The following is a 16027-nucleotide window of genomic DNA, read 5'->3' as shown; positions in this document are numbered from 1 at the left end:
ATGGAGCCCTGGAACTCCACCTTGGGAAGTGACTTCATATTGGTGGGGATTCTGGATGACAGCGGCTCTCCTGAACTGCTCTGTGCCACATTCACAGCCCTGTACATGTTGGCTCTGACCAGCAATGGACTGCTGCTCCTGGTCATCACCATGGATGCCCGGCTCCATGTACCCATGTACTTCCTGCTTGGGCAGCTCTCTCTCATGGACCTCCTCTTCACTTCAGTTGTCACTCCAAAGACTGTCATAGATTTTCTGCTCAGGGACAACACCATCTCCTTTGGGGGCTGTGCCCTCCAGATGTTCCTGGCACTGACACTGGGTGGAGTAGAGGACCTTCTTCTGGCCTTCATGGCCTATGACAGGTATGTGGCCATTTGTCATCCTCTGAACTACATGATCTTCATGAGGCCAGGTGTCTGCTGGCTCATGGTGGCCGCATCATGGATTCTAGCATCCCTAATGGCCCTAGGATATACTACCTACACTATGCAGTATTCCTTTTGTAAATCCAGAAAGATCAGACACTTGCTCTGTGAGATCCCCCCACTGCTGAAGCTGGCCTGTGCAGACACCTCCACATATGAGCTCATGGTTTATGTGATGGGCGTGACCTTCCTCATTCCCCCTCTTGCTGCCATCCTGGCCTCCTACTCACTAATTCTTTTCACTGTGCTCCACATGCCCTCAAATGAGGGAAGGAAGAAAGCCCTTGTCACCTGCTCTTCCCATCTGACTGTGGTTGGGATGTTCTATGGGGCGGCTACATTCATGTATGTACTCCCCAGTTCCTTTCACAGCCCCAAACAAGACAATATCATTTCTGTGTTTTATACAATAGTCACTCCAGCCCTGAACCCCCTTATCTACAGTCTGAGGAATAAGGAGGTCACTGGGGCTTTAGTAAGGGTTCTGGGAAGATATATTCTGCCGGCACACCCCACTCTCTAGGAAGATATCGTGGCATGACTTCCATTATTTCTTCTCCAAACAGTTTGATATCACTCCTTGACTGAGAGGATACACGTGCTAAACTTTCATTTCCTGCTATAAAGCGATTGTGAGCAGAAGCCTTGAGGCGAACTCACCTGACATGTATCACGGTAGTCTTAGACGCCCCACATCAGAAAGGAGCTCAGGGAAAAACCAAGTAGATTTGGTCAGGATTTATTCTTCATTTCAAACTCATGATAACAGTGAGGCATAGCATTCATTTTGGCTTAAGAAATCTCCAGGAGCCTCTAGCATCAGTTGATGTGAATTCTTAATTATTAATAAAGAGAAGGATGCAGTGAAGACAGCTTGTCCTTCTTTTGAAGAATGAAGTTGGTGGGAAACAAGGTGTGTGTGTGTGTGTGTGTGTGTGTGTGTGTGTGTGATTATATTTGCGTTTCTATCCATAGAAGACAACGTTCACCCTTGCTGGCAGAGAGAAAAGGGAAACTGTGTGTGTGTGTGTGTGTGTGTGTGTGTGTGTGTGTGTGTGTGATTATATTTGCGTTTCTATCCATAGAAGGCAACGTTCACCTTGCTGGCACAGAGAAAAGGGAAACTGTGTGTGTGTGTGTGTGTGTGTGTGTGTGTGTGTGTGTGTGTGTGTGATTATATTTGCGTTTCTATCCATAGAAGACAACGTTCACCTTGCTGGCAGAGAGAAAAGGGAAACTCTGTGTGTGTGTGTGTGTGTGTGTGTGTGTGTGTGTGTGTGTGACTATATTTGCGTTTCTATCCATAGAAGACAACGTTCACCTTGCTGGCACAGAGAAAAGGGAAAGTGTGTGTGTGTGTGTGTGTGTGTGTGTGTGTGTGTGTGTGATTATATTTGCGTTTCTATCCATAGAAGACAACGTTCACCTTTGCTGGCACAGAGAAAAATACTTATACTGACATGGCAGATCATCAAGAAATCGACATTTATGAAATTATAATCAGAAAAACTAAATGAAGATGTTCAAATAGAAAATATCTAGGGATAAACGAAAGTACTAGAAAAACAATACTATCAAAAAATCTGTTGTGTGTATTGTTTGAATTGTTGAAAAATGTATCCCTACAGACATACAGATGTGTTTAGAAATGTCAAAATAATCAGAAGGAGGGCATGTTCCAAAAGTGGGTGTATGTTTATGTATGTGACCGCAAGAAGAGAATTAAAAGATATGCCATCTATTCTTTACCTTAAGGAGACTTCAGTAGAGATTAGAGCTGTAATTCGTATCATAAAAACCTCTAAGGTATTTTGGCATGTGAAATGTTGTCATTATTGATTAAAGTGCTTGGAGATCCATTTTATTTTTACTTAGTCACTTAAAATGTCTGAATCTTCCAAGATAGATGTAATAGAATAATTAAAATTAGATAAAGTTCTTCATAAAAAGTGAGAAAATCAATAATTAACAAAAAAATCAACCATGTGTTTTCTCTTTTGTAATGTACTTGCATTTTACTGGATTTAAATGTAAATGGTAATTAATCTGTGCTTGCCATATAAAATTTGGCAAATATTATTCATTGTCATAATGATGTATTTTAGACTATTAATAAAGATGGGACCAGAACCCTTGGTTTTTTTTTTCAATCTGATTCTCCTTATCTTGTGTGAATGTCCAGACCTGGAATTAGATATTTTTGTGCCTCAGTTTGCTGATTTCTTGAAATGAGGGCTATCATAAGCCTCATAAATCAGACATCATGATGTTTCCAGTAATAACACTAACTAATAACATCATTATTTAGACCACAACCTGGTCAATTGTGCTGAAACCATAACATATTTTATTCAGATAGTTAGTAAAATCATCAAAATATTATCATTTTATTGTATTTTTAAATTTTGAATTAGATTGATCACCACTGTACAGTAGAATAGATATGGAGATATAGGACTTTACTGTAAATAATTTTAGATCTTATGCTATTTATCCATTTAAAAATCTTTTTTAAAATTGAAAATAGATTGTTCTCTCATACAATACACCCCAACCACAGTTCCCCCCTCCACTCCTCCTAACTCCTCCCCACCTCCCCTCTGCCCCAGATCCACTTCCTATCCTTTGGTTTTCTTCAGAAAGGAGATGGCCTCTAAGAGACAACAAACATGACAAAACAAGATATAGTGAGAAACGGCAAAAGTTCTCATGTTTGAGGCTAGACAAGGCAACCCATTAGGAGGAAAAGAGTCCCAAGTGCAGACAAAAGAGTCTGAGACACACCTCCTCCCACTGTCAGGAGTTCCAAAAAACACAAAATTAAGAGACATAACAGATATGCAGAAGTCCTGTACAGACACTGGTTGGCCTGATGATGTTTGTCACTCACCCCATATAAGCCCAACTTATACTGATTCAGTGGGTCATGTGTTCCTGGTGTCCTCCAATCCCTCTGACTTCTATACTCTTTCTTCACTATCTTCTGTGGGTTTTCCCAAGCTTCAAGGGAAGAGACCTGATGGAGACCTCCAGTTTAGAATTTCTCTGCATTAATGTCTGGCTATGGATCTCTGCACCCACTCCCATCTGCTGTTAGTGGAAACATTTTTGATGATGAATCCTGGGCAAGACACCAATCTGTTGAATACAGCAGTGTATCATTAGGAACTATTTCAACAATTTTTTTTTCAGATAGCCAGTTTTATTTTTAAGACTGTCATAAACTTTAAGTGATACCAGTAATCACCTGCCATACTTGCACCAGCTTACCTCTATAGCCAGCAAACCATCAGCAGACCATGCCAGAGAGGTACACTGGGGTGTCTCTGCCTTGCTTATGATGCTGGTAACTTCTTGATTCAGTTCATCTACAGTGATCTTGCCCTCTAAGTTCCAAATCTTGATACTAAGGTCAGTGACAACACAGAGCCACCAACAGTCGGGGCCAAGGCACAGGGTAGCAATGATGTCCCCATCATAAAGTGTATAAAGGTGCTGGCCTTCATTGATATCCCACAGCATAGCATGGCCATCCTTGCCTCCAGAAGCATGGAGTGATCCATCTGGAGACACTGCTAGATGGATCAGATTGTGTTTAGATAGTTGATGTAGCCAATGTAGTTGGTCTTCAGTTTGCAGTTAGCCAAATTCTATACCTTGAATAGCTTGTCCCTTCCTCAGAAGACAATAATAGGTTTTCTGTTGTTCAGAATGAAGCATATACAGACACCCATTCTGAATGATTATCATCCTGGACGGTGTGCTTGTAGACATCTAGCATATTCCATAATTTTAAGGTCTTATCTTGGAACCCAGAGGCAATCTGCCAGTTTTAGGAGGAGAATGCTATGCTCAGCACATCTTTGGTATAACCTACAAATCATCTTGTGGAGGTGTCTACTGTGATATTCCAGAGGCACAGTGTTCCATCCCAGGAGCCTGAGAGGACAAACTGGCCACCAGAGGAGTCACCAACATCTCTAACAAAGTGGGAGTAACCTTGCAGAGCATGCTGTGGTACGCCATAGTTGGTCTCATCCCTGGCCACCTTTCACATGATGATGGTCTTGTCTCAAGATGCAGACAGTATCATGTCACAGAATTGAGCGGTGGTGGTGATCTGTGTTACCCAGCCATTAGGGGCCTTGAGGGTCCCAGGAAGTTTCATCTTCTTGGTCATGACTGGATCTGGTGAGAGTGTTGATGATAGTTCAGGGAACAAGAGTCATGCCACTAGGACCTTGTGGAGTTATCCGGTTTCCAGTTCCTGGTCATACAGGCTGTATAGAGCATGGGCTTGTGGTGTGGGCCTTAAGTTAAGTCAGGCACTGATTGATCCCTTCCACAAGTTCTGCACCATTATTGCCCCAGCATACCTTGTAGGTAGGACATATTGTAGGTCGAGAGTTCTGTGGCTGGGTTGGTGTCCAGGTTTCTTTTTCTTTAAGCCTGCAAATTACCTTCCCATGCCAAAGAGACTAGAATTTAAGGGTGAAGGCTCCATATAGGTACCAGCTTGACCTCTTTATATTCAATGATTTGTGTGGATGTTGTTCTTAGCAATGGTTCCCCTTCAAGCCTTATCCCCCACTATCTATTTTCAGAGTGACCCTCTGTCCTAGGATCAGCCTGGGTTGCTGAGGAATTTTCACAGGACCCTTCCATGGATGCAACTAGAAAAAAATCATCCTGAGTGAAGTAACCCAGATCCAGAAAGACAAAATGGTATCTATTCACTTATAAGGGCACATTAGCTGTTAGGTAAATGATAATCAAGCTATAGTCCACAGGCCCATTGAGATTAAGTAAAGAGGAGGTCTCCTGGTGGGATGCATGGATCTCCATGGGATGGAGAAATAGAGCAGATTTTGAAGGTGGACTGGGGGTGGGTGGGGAAGAGAGCTAGAGGATTAGGTTGTTGCAGGAAGGGACAGAGGGAGAGAATGTGGGAAGAGGCAGCTGTGAAATTAGCAAGTATTTGGGGTGTGTGGGAACCTAGTGCAGTGGAACCTCCAAGTATGAAGGTGACCACAGTGAGGACTCTTCATAATGGAGGATACAGAATCTGAACTGGCTATCTTTTGTAGCCAGGCAAATCTTCCAGTGTGGGACTGGGTTGCATTATATTTTAAATTCTTTTTTTTTCCCCGTACCTCTTCTTTAAAAGTTTAACTCTTTTCAATTATATAATTAATTATGAATTAAAATATCAAAACTAGCAAAAAAAAAGGCAAGGCATTTAGAATACATGGTGGGGAAATAAGTAGTAAAAATGAAATAAAGGGGGAAGTGAGGGAAGGGAAGAAAGAGATAATAATAATAAGAAGAAGAAGCCAGGTACAAGACACTACATGCTGGCGAGGATGTGGGGAGAGAGGAACACTCCTTCATTGCTGGTGGGAATGCAAACTAGTACAGACTCTGGTGCTATCTCAGAAAACTGGGAATAGGGCTTCCTCAAGACCCAGTTATTCCACTCCTTGGAATATACCCAGAAAATGCTCCAGCACACAACAAGAAAATTTGCTCAACCATGTTCATAGCAGCCTTATTCATAATAGCCAGAACATGGAAACAGCCTAAGTGTCCCTCAGTAGAAGAAAGGATAAAGAAACTGTGGTACATATACACTATAGAATACTACTCAGCTATTAAAAACAAGGAATTTCCAAAATTTGTAGATAAATGGATTGAGCTAGAAATGATCATAATGAGTGAGTTAACCCAGAAGCAGAAAGACTCAAATGGTATATACTCACTTATCTCTGCTTACTAGCCCAAGGGGCATGTCCCACGAAAGCCTTCACTTACCAGGAAACTGGGACAAAGGGGAGGACATCCTATTGGGACTCTAGATGAGAGAAGCATGGAGAATAGCAAAGTAGAAGGATCCAGAGGGTCCTAGAAACCTACAAGTAGAACATTATGATAAGCAGATTTGGGCCCAGGGTTCCCGCTCAAACTATGGCACCAGCCAAGGACAATACAGGCAGTAAACTTTAAACCCCTACCTAGATGTAGCCAATGGTGAGAACATTCTCCACACTTGAGTGGAGAGTGGGATAGGACTTTCTCACGTACTCTGGTGCCTCACATTTGACCATGTCCCCTGGAGAAGGAGACCTGGTGGCACTCAGAGGAAGGACAGCAGGCTACCAAGAAGAGACTTGATACCCTATGAGAATATATAGGGGGAGGTGATCCCCCTCAGGAACAGTCATAGGGGAGGGGAATAATGGGAAAATGGGAGGGAGGGAAGAATGGGAGGATACAAGGGATGGGATAAACATTGAGATGTAACAAGAATAATTTAATAAAAAAAAAACAAAAACAAAACAAACAAACTAACAAAAACAAGTGGCACATGCCTATAATCACAGTATCTGGAAGGCAGAGGCAGGTAGATCTCTGTGGGTTTGGGGCCAGTTTGCTCTACAAAGAGAGTCCAGGATAGCCAAGGCTACACAGAGAAATCCTGCTGTGAGTAGTAGTAGTAGTAGTAGTAGTAGTAGTAGTAGTAGTAGTAGTAGTAGTAGTAGTAATAATAATAATAATAATAATAATAATAATAATAATAATAATAATAATAAACAGCAAAGAAATATGAGACAAATAAACCTCCAAAAATGCAGGTGAGTGTGTTTTATGTTGGCCATCAACTCCTGAACATGGAGCCTTCCATTAAGTATGGTTTATGTACCCAAACTCTGTTGGAAAAAACAAATGTTTTGCTTTACAAGATATTATCGATTGGAGATAGCTTCTGGACATGGATATAGCTTCTGTGCACTCCCCACCTCAGTGCTGGGACACCACCTGGCTTGGCTTGGACCTGTGAAGGCACAGAGTATGCTGCCATGATCTGTGAGCTCCTATGTGTGTCAAGAAAGCTTTGTTTCCTTGGTGTCTTCCATCCTCATGTGTCTCACAATCTTTTTGCCTTCTCTTCGACAGAGTTCCCTGAGCACTGAGTAGGGAAGGATTTGATGAAGATGTTCCATTTCAGCCTGAGTGTCCCAAGGGCTCACACTTTCTATACTTTTTCCAGTTGTGGGTCTCTGTATTTGTTCCCATCTGCTGCAGGAGAAAGTTTCTCAGATAATGACTGAGCAAGACACTGATCTATGATTATAGAAGAGTGTCATTAGGAGTCATTTATTGCAGCATTCCCTAACAGTAATTTTAGTTTTCCCTTAGATGAATGGCCTATCTAGTCTCTTGTTCTTGACCATCCCATCTGAGTAGGATTGGGCATTGGTTCCAATGTTTTGTTTAGGCATGCTTTTTTGCTTTAAATCCTACCTATGTTTTGCTTACATATGTATGTATTGAAGTTTTTTAAAGCTGTACAAACACACACACACACATACACACACACACACATCACATAAAGCAACATATGTAACATAGAAACTGAATGGGTTCCATTTAGCAATATAAACTTTTATACTAGCAATATATATGTATACACATATAGGTATATACATACAATGACAATTAGTGAAAAGGCATGGGTTTGAAAGAGAGTGGAGAGGAATATATGAAGGTGTTTGGAAGGAAAAAGGGAGAAATAACTGTTGTAATCAAATTGTAATCTCAAATAAAAACAAACAATAATACTCTGGAATTAAACAATGAAAAATATGCTTAAAATGTAAAAAAAATAGTTTTTAATAATTTAAACATAAAAAGATAAAAAGAAAAATGAAAGGAAAGAATGGAGAAATAAGGAGAATAAATATATATCATTTGCATCCATTGTTTTTAAAATCCACAGAATCTGAAAGGAATTATATCATAAGTAATCATATAACTATGTATCAGAAAGCAAATTACAAACCATATTAAAAAAAAAACAAATATCACAAATGTGAGAGCATGTGTTAGCAAATGGAAGTGTTTCCTTACTCCACCAATATTGCACCACACTTCTTTGGAACATGTTTATATATCCCAGGCACATTTCTGGATGCTGCTGACTGTGACATAACATAGAATGTCCTCCTGGTTTGTGGAGTTGTATTTTAAACAGGGACTTCAATCCTTCGTATTACAGCTTCTGGAATGTAAAAGAGAGCCCATTTTAGAGGTTAAGATGTGAAACGATGGTTTTGTTTGCAGTGGCAAGGGTCAGGCCCTGGCCCTTGTTCAGAGTAGTCAAGAGCTGTGCTATGGAGCTGTATTAACCTAGCCCAGATGGTAGATATTTTTCTAAGAGTATGTAAACAGTTAGGAAACTAGTGAAATATAAATCAGAAAAGTCTATATTGAAGAGTACTTTAAATTCAGTATTGCAATATATGTCTGTAGTAGATGCAAACATGTTTTCACTTTGATCCAGTGTGGGATGTGAAACCTACTTGTGTGAGGGCATGTGATGCTTGTCTGATAGAAGGGAAACTGTCTCGTGTGGGGCCATGGTCTTTGACTGCTGATAGACATCCAAGTATGGACTCTGAGAGGACATATATATATCCTCTCATATATATATGAGCCCCAAACCAGAGTCCTGGGTTTTGCCTTTCACATCACTTCGCATCGTTCGGCTGTTCTTCGCCTCACTTTGAGACGCTCCTAGAGAGAACCACTCTAGAGAATGCTTTGAGGTTCCACATTCTGACTGCTGTGGTTGTGGTTGCTTATACTGAATTTCTAGTTTGCTGTTTGATGGGTCTTCCTGAATCACGGCAAAGAAGAGTGGAATGGACTCAAGAAACTGAGTCTAAAAAATGGTCTACTTCTCCTGTCCCTACTAACAATCTTTCTCTCCTGTGTGGGTTGGAAGAGCAGTAGAGTCATTACAGAACTCCAAATAAAATAGTTTTTAAGAGATCAAAGCCTACAGGTGGTGCCCCATATGGGTCACCATTTGTTAATGTTATTTTTATATAACCGTGCTTGTTTCTCTTAGTTTCTTTCTTACCCAGCTATCACACAAATAATTTAGACTCTTTTATATTTGTTTATAAAGCTTTAGAGCACAATCTTGTGCAGTTTAAGTCTGTTCTTAACCCTCTATATTGTCCTGACACAATCTTTGCTTTTTAGTTCTTTCTTTGCTCCAACTGAGTCTTTTTCATCTCTCCTACGCATGTCTATGGCTGAATCTCCTCTTCTTTTAACCTCTCATCCCCTGACTGGCAGAAAGTCAATCTTCATTCTTTTCCCTGCTCAGTGATTGGCTGCTAGCTGCTTTTTTGACATGTCAGGGGACAACTGGGGAGCTGTGTTTAAACAACGTTGAGATAGGAAATCCTCAGAACAAGGGTAGCAACCAGACATGGAAGGGGAACAGAAATCAGCATTTGAATTAATAAGCTTATGCTTAACTATGTCCACATGTAAAAATAATCCAAAGGCGTGATGGGAATAAGTAAGAAAATGAAAGTGGGGTAAGGTAGGTTCTGGGAGACTCTCATACCTCTGTAGAGTATTTGAACTTTATCCCATAGACTGTGATTTATATAACACAAGTGTAACAGTTCCTGAATTCTTTATTAAAAATGAGTTTTCAGTATAGTCAAAGCTGGTGCTGTTGACCATTGGAATTACACTTAAAACAAATATTATATGTTTTTAGCACAATAAATGCATATTTTGTGGGTAACAGAATAACTTTGACATGTATACATATCTGATCATATTTGAATCCTCCTTAGATTATCAGCTAACGTAATAAAACATTTTACTACACTATCCTCAAGTTACACTTCGCTTTATTTCAGTGCAGCATACTTGTTCAGATGTAACAATGTACAAACATTTTCTGTTAGGTGTCAGGTAATAAATATTTAAAGCTTTGGGGGTCATATTGTCCCAAGCATGGATCAATTCTGCTTTGACATCAGAGAAGCAGTTACGGTCACACATAACCAAAACATGTGGTAATAAAGCTATATTGATCAATCTGGAAAGCTGTCTCTGTCATCAGTGTCATCGCTTCTGAACTCATCTCCATCAATCGAACTAACTGATATTTCATTTCAGTAGTTTGAAAGGTAAGCTATTGTATTTGCATATGTGAATCCCAGGTGAGAGATAGTGTTTGCAGAGATATGAACCCAAATGGATAGAGTTCTGACCTTCGGGAGCTTCAGTTGTTGCTTTAGCATCCAGGCAGCAGGGATTTGATGGTTCCTCAACACTGCCTTTGCTGTCTTAGGAGCAGTTCAAGTTGTGTGATCACATTCAGTTTATTGACATAGTTGTGGGGTTCCACAGACTGCTAAGGGAGGTTCAGGGACAAAAGGAACTGGTACCAAAACTGAGGATGATGAAAAAACTAATTTAATCAGATATTGAAACATATCTGAAGTTGATTTTAGGAAATTTGTACTTGGGAGTTAGTGAAAGTAGCTTTATATTCAAAATAGTCAGCTATATCTTCTAATGTTAAAATTACTTATTTCTTTTTTTCAATTTTTTATTAATTTATTCATATTATATCTCAATTGTTAGCCCTTCCCTTGTATCCTCCTATTCCTCCCTCCCTTCCACTTCCCCCCTTCTTCCCTCCTCTATGTCTGTGATTGATGGAGACCTCCTCCCCCTATATATGCTCTTAGAGTATCAAGTCTCTTCTTGGTAACTTGCTATCCTTCCTCTGAGTGTCACCAGGCCTCCCCATCCAGGGGACGTGGTCAGAAAAGGGGCACCAGAGTTCGTGTGAGAGTCAGATCTCACTCTCCACTCAACGGTGGAGAATATCCTGTTCATTGGCTAGGTCTGGCTAGGGGTTTGAAGTTTACTGCCTTATTTCTTCCTCATTAATTTCAAATTATCTTTCACTATACAGATACTTATGAGTTGCTGAGTGGGGTGTGTGTATTTACAAATATACATATGTATTTATGTATGTGTGTGTGTGTGTATATATATATATATACACAATATATATATATTATAAAAAGAGACCATGAATTTTTTTTAAAAATCAAGGAAGGCTATGCAAACAGTTTTAAGGAAACTGAAGGAAAAGGAAGAAGTAACTTATGTAATTATAGTTTAATTTAAAAAAGAAATATTTAAAATTCCTATTAGGTATAATAAAAAATCGAGTGACAAATTCATTAAAAAGTTATTACCGCAAGTACAATACTACCACTCTCTATGTTCTCAGTCTTGAATTTGTAAAAAAATATAAGTAATAAGAATATGAGTTATGCACACTAAAATAATATACTTAACTATTATAACTCACAAATTAATAAAAATGTTTAACATAAAATTTAAGGCATGATATGTATTGTGTTTAGGAAAGAAACTTGTACTTTACAAATATCAGGAGCAGTTAGTTGATGTTAGCCTTGATTTATATACCTCCATTCACAAGAATTCACCTAAGGGGGTGATCAGTTAACTATCCAGAGATTTCAACATCACTAATTATCAGAAACACAGGCAAACACACACATAAGACATTAATTATTTAATAGTGTATTTAATAGTGATATAATGGTTACAGAACAAAATGATCATATTTTGTAATTTACTAGCAAATGCAACTTTCAGAGCACTTAAATCATCTATCAGTTAAAATTCATGATGCAATCATTTATTCTAGATGCTTTATTGTCTCATGTTTATGTTTGCTATCTTAATTGGTCATTACAACAGTTCTGTAAAATAGATCTTTTATTACTGGGAATGTAGCTTAGCTTACAATGAATAGTTTATGTTATTTGGTTCAAAACACCCACCTGTCATGTTGAAATTTATACAAAAAAAGAAAGTCTTCATTGTGGAAGCTTTTCCCGTTCTTGGTTAAAATTAGTCTTTGATGCCGCTATTATCCTGCTAAAAGGACACAGGGCCATGGTACTACACTGACTCCTAATGACTTGCTGCTGCACCTGCAGATTATTGCATCTTTCAGGCCATGCCAGAGCAGTGCTTGTTGCATTAGATGGTGATAACGCAGAGACACATCACTAGCCAAGGTGCAGAGAATAAAAGATTGCAGAGTGTTTAGCCTTAAATGGGACTCCGGGATTATATCCTTTCCTCCCAAGACCCAGGGATCTTTGAGAAAGGTGGAGTTTATTATAAGAGCCAGGGCAAGTGGATGACTACAGGGAAACAGTCTTGCCTGGACACAACAGGGAAGTTGTACATATGAACTCGCCACTGTTGTGACGGCAGGCACAAGATCTGTGCAGCAAGCTCAAGACAGACAAAACACCAGCGTGGAAGAGGCAAGGGGGCATGAGTTCCAACTCCTTGCTGAGAAGCGATTGGCAGTTCAAAGCTTCTGAGAAATGGCCCCTAGCAGGTTTATCACACTCCAATGATTGGCTCTAACCCCAAGAGTATATGGGCAGCACATATTGGACATCATGGATTTAAAAAAGACAGCATAAGGTTGATTGTGTAAGGAGGTGAATATGATCAAAATATAAGAAATATTCCAAGAATTTATAATATTTTCAAAGCATAAAAGTTTCATATATTAATGATGTGCCACATTATGTTTTTCAGACATGTATTTATTGTATAATATTTAAGTATTACTGTTTTCCCCTCAAATATTTATCATTTATGGTAAATAATTTCAAATTTCCTTCTTTTGGATTTTGGAATGCACCAATAATAGTATGTGATAGTCACCCTGCTGTGCAGTGGCACTCCAGAACCTCTTGCCACTCTCCAGCCTTGATTCAGCCTCTACTGACCAACATTCCCCTGCTTTCTCCTCCGCCACCTCCCTTCACAATCTGGCTAAAAGTATTATATTGTCAATTCCTATAATGTAAGCTTAAATAACACGTTGTAGTATTATAAATGAGGCAGTTAAAATGATACTTTATTTAGGAATAAAAAAATCAGAAAAGAATTATTCAGTTTCCACAAACAACAATACCCAGCTCTTTAGTACAACAAATTAAAATTAGCAAGAAAAGAGCTATATTGGCCTTTCTCCTAGTTTATAAACTTTTTAAATTGATACAAACATAAACATATTCATAAACATGGAGTACTGTATGATATTTTGACACATATAAATATCAAATGATGTTCTAGTCAGGTGCATGCACCAAACACAGAGACCCTTAGGAGTGCTTGAGATGTATTCATGGAAAAATAGAAATGCATGATTTTATCCTGCTGTTGCCTTTTATTATTCATAGGTTGGAAGTATAAATTTTGTTATACTATCCAGCAGTGCAAATAATAATAAGAAAAGGTATAAACACACAGCCATCAGACCATCTTAGAAAGGTTGATGCTTGGACATAGAGAAAGGTGAACATGACACAAATGTATAGCCTCCAAACACTGGGCAAAGCTATCACTGTAGACAGAACAGTTCAGCAAGTTTGGTTGATGGAAACATACTCAGTCCTATAGTGAACATTAAAGTTATATCTGAGTTTAAATAATAAACAAGATATTTTGAAAAATAACTGCAATCCTCATGAATCCTCCCACATTTATATGTGAGCTTACCACTTGAAACCATTTCCCCTAGTTGTGGCCCAATATGATTTAAAATTTATGGTTATATCAAGTGGTAATACCTTAGATCTGTGTAACATGACAACTTAATTGGAAAACATAAACTAATTTTTTTATTTTTATTAATTTATTCTTGTTACATCTCAATGCTTAACTAATTTTTATGATAAAGAAGCGTGATTATAGACTTGAGTGAATCTCATCCTATGAAATACCTCATGAAGACAACACTCAAACAACATTTACAAAGGAACAAAGTTCCATAGTTCAGTTCATTACCACTGGGCTTTGTGATAAATATTTCAAATAGAAACTTTCTGGCTTTGAGAAGATTTGAATATGAAAGACAGATTCTACTGATGCCTAGAAGTTAGGGTGTGTTGGCAACAGCCGTTTTCCCAGGACTCTCTTCAAAGCCCCACTGACTTCCTTATTCCTAAGGCTGTAGATTAGAGGGTTCAGAGCTGGGGTGACAATTGTGTACAAAAATGAGAGGATATTTTCTTGTTTGGAAGTGTGGTAGGAGCTAGGCAGGATGTACATAACTGTGAGAGGCCCATAGTACATCCCAACCACAGTCAGGTGGGAAGAGCAGGTGATAAGGGCTTTCTTCCTGCCCTCATTTGAGGGCATATTGAGCACAGTGAACAGAATTAGTGCATATGAGGCCAGGATGGCAGCAAGAGGAGGAATAAGCAACGTCACACCCATCAAATAAACCATGAGCTCATACCTAGAGGTGTCTGCACAGGCCAGCTTCAGCAATGGAGGGATCTCACAGAACAGGTGTCTGATCTGCCGGGATTTGCAGAAGGGATACTGCATGGTGTAGATGGTATATCCCATGGCACTAAAGGAAGCTGGAATCCAGGATATGGCCACCATAAGCCAGCAGATGGTTGGCCTCATGAAGATCATGTAGTTCAGAGGATGACAAATGGCCACATACCTGTCATAGGCCATGAAGGCCAGGAGGAGGTCCTCTGCACTACCTAGCGCCAGTTCCAGGAACATCTGAAGGGCACAACCACCAAAGGTGATTGTGTTGTCCTTGAGCAGAAAATCCATGACAGCCTTGGGACTGATAACTGATGTGAGGAGAAGATCCATGAAAGAGAGCTGCCCAAGCAAGAGGTACATAGGAACGTGGAGGTAGACATCCATTGTGATGACCAGGATCAGCATTCCATTGCTGATCAGTGCCAACAAGTACAGGGAAGCAATTGTAGCACAGAGCAATTCAGGAGAGCCACTGCCATCCAGAATCCCTACCAAGATGAAGCCACTTCCCAAGGTGGAGTTCCAGGGCTCCATTCTGTGTGGTCTCTTTAGTCGCCTAGAAACAGTTGACTCAGTTTAGTTTTGCTACTATAGACTTAGTTTTGTACGACCAAGGGCCTCTGAGGGTATGCAACATGACTACCATAAGATGATGTGTTCCCCATTACTAAACAGCAGTTGTTCTTGGCTTCTAGATTTCTATTTCTTAAGTGTATCTTGACAAAAGTTTTCTCTATGCATAGAACTAAATAATAACTAAGTAATAACTAAACATCATGCTGTCCCTTTGTGAAATACTGATCAGGACATTAAACCCAAAGAATTGTCTTCCCTAGAAATGTTAAATTATCTTTTGTGTTAAGGTTAAAGAAATATTCTGGTACTCATGCCCTTTAGTACTACACTTGGCTAGTGCCTTAAATATTCTGATGAGTTTTTCATAGATGTGTTTAAATATGAACTTCCCAGCTGGTTCAGAGATGTGATTTCAATAAATTATTTCCACCAATCTTCCCACATTTCTTAGTTTGGCTTGTATGTTTTGAGAGGTGGTATTTCTATATACCAAGAGCCACTTTGTTTGATGGTGCTTTTGCCTGGACCCTCTAAGTGCTGGAATTTCAAGCATACATCAAATTGCCTGGCTCTTCTTCCCCATTCCATAAGACATTATGTTTGTAGCAAATCTCATTAAAGGAAGACATTTTTTCACCTGTGTTATTTCTGTTTTTCAGGCCTACCTTCTCCACAAGTCTTGAGAGGACTATTAATTACCAGACTAGGCTATAGTAGTGAGAAGACATAGATTTTAAGAGTTAAATATTTATGACCAATACAAACATGCATGTTTGCTTTACCATATT

General features: G+C 39.3%; 2 protein-coding genes and 1 pseudogene across 2 annotated transcripts; 1 reads left to right on the top strand and 2 right to left on the bottom strand.

Annotated features, from left to right (window-relative positions):
* Window positions 1–951, top strand: LOC127191828 (olfactory receptor 2AG1-like). Its single transcript, XM_051149161.1, has one exon. The coding sequence runs from the start codon at window positions 1–3 to the stop codon at window positions 949–951; it is 951 nt and encodes a 316-aa protein (XP_051005118.1).
* A 2703-nt stretch (window positions 952–3654) lies between these two features.
* LOC127192011 (receptor of activated protein C kinase 1-like) lies at window positions 3655–4608 on the bottom strand (annotated as a pseudogene).
* Window positions 4609–14246: 9638 nt separating this feature from the next.
* LOC127191830 (olfactory receptor 2AG1-like) lies at window positions 14247–15197 on the bottom strand. The gene has a single exon (XM_051149163.1). It carries the CDS (start codon window positions 15195–15197, stop codon window positions 14247–14249), a length of 951 nt encoding a protein of 316 aa, XP_051005120.1.
* Window positions 15198–16027: the final 830 nt, after the last annotated feature.

The sequence above is a fragment of the Acomys russatus genome, chromosome 7 (genome assembly GCF_903995435.1).
Source record: "Acomys russatus chromosome 7, mAcoRus1.1, whole genome shotgun sequence".
Taxonomy (NCBI): Eukaryota; Metazoa; Chordata; class Mammalia; order Rodentia; family Muridae; genus Acomys; species Acomys russatus.
Note: the sequence above shows the minus strand (reverse complement) of the source record. Positions and strands in the feature narration are given on the sequence as shown.

Excerpts from the sequence above, each read along its gene's own strand:
- LOC127191830 (XM_051149163.1), bottom strand. The coding sequence starts at position 15,197 with ATGGAGCCCTGGAACTCCACCTTGGGAAGTGGCTTCATCTTGGTAGGG.
- LOC127191828 (XM_051149161.1), top strand. The coding sequence starts at position 1 with ATGGAGCCCTGGAACTCCACCTTGGGAAGTGACTTCATATTGGTGGGG.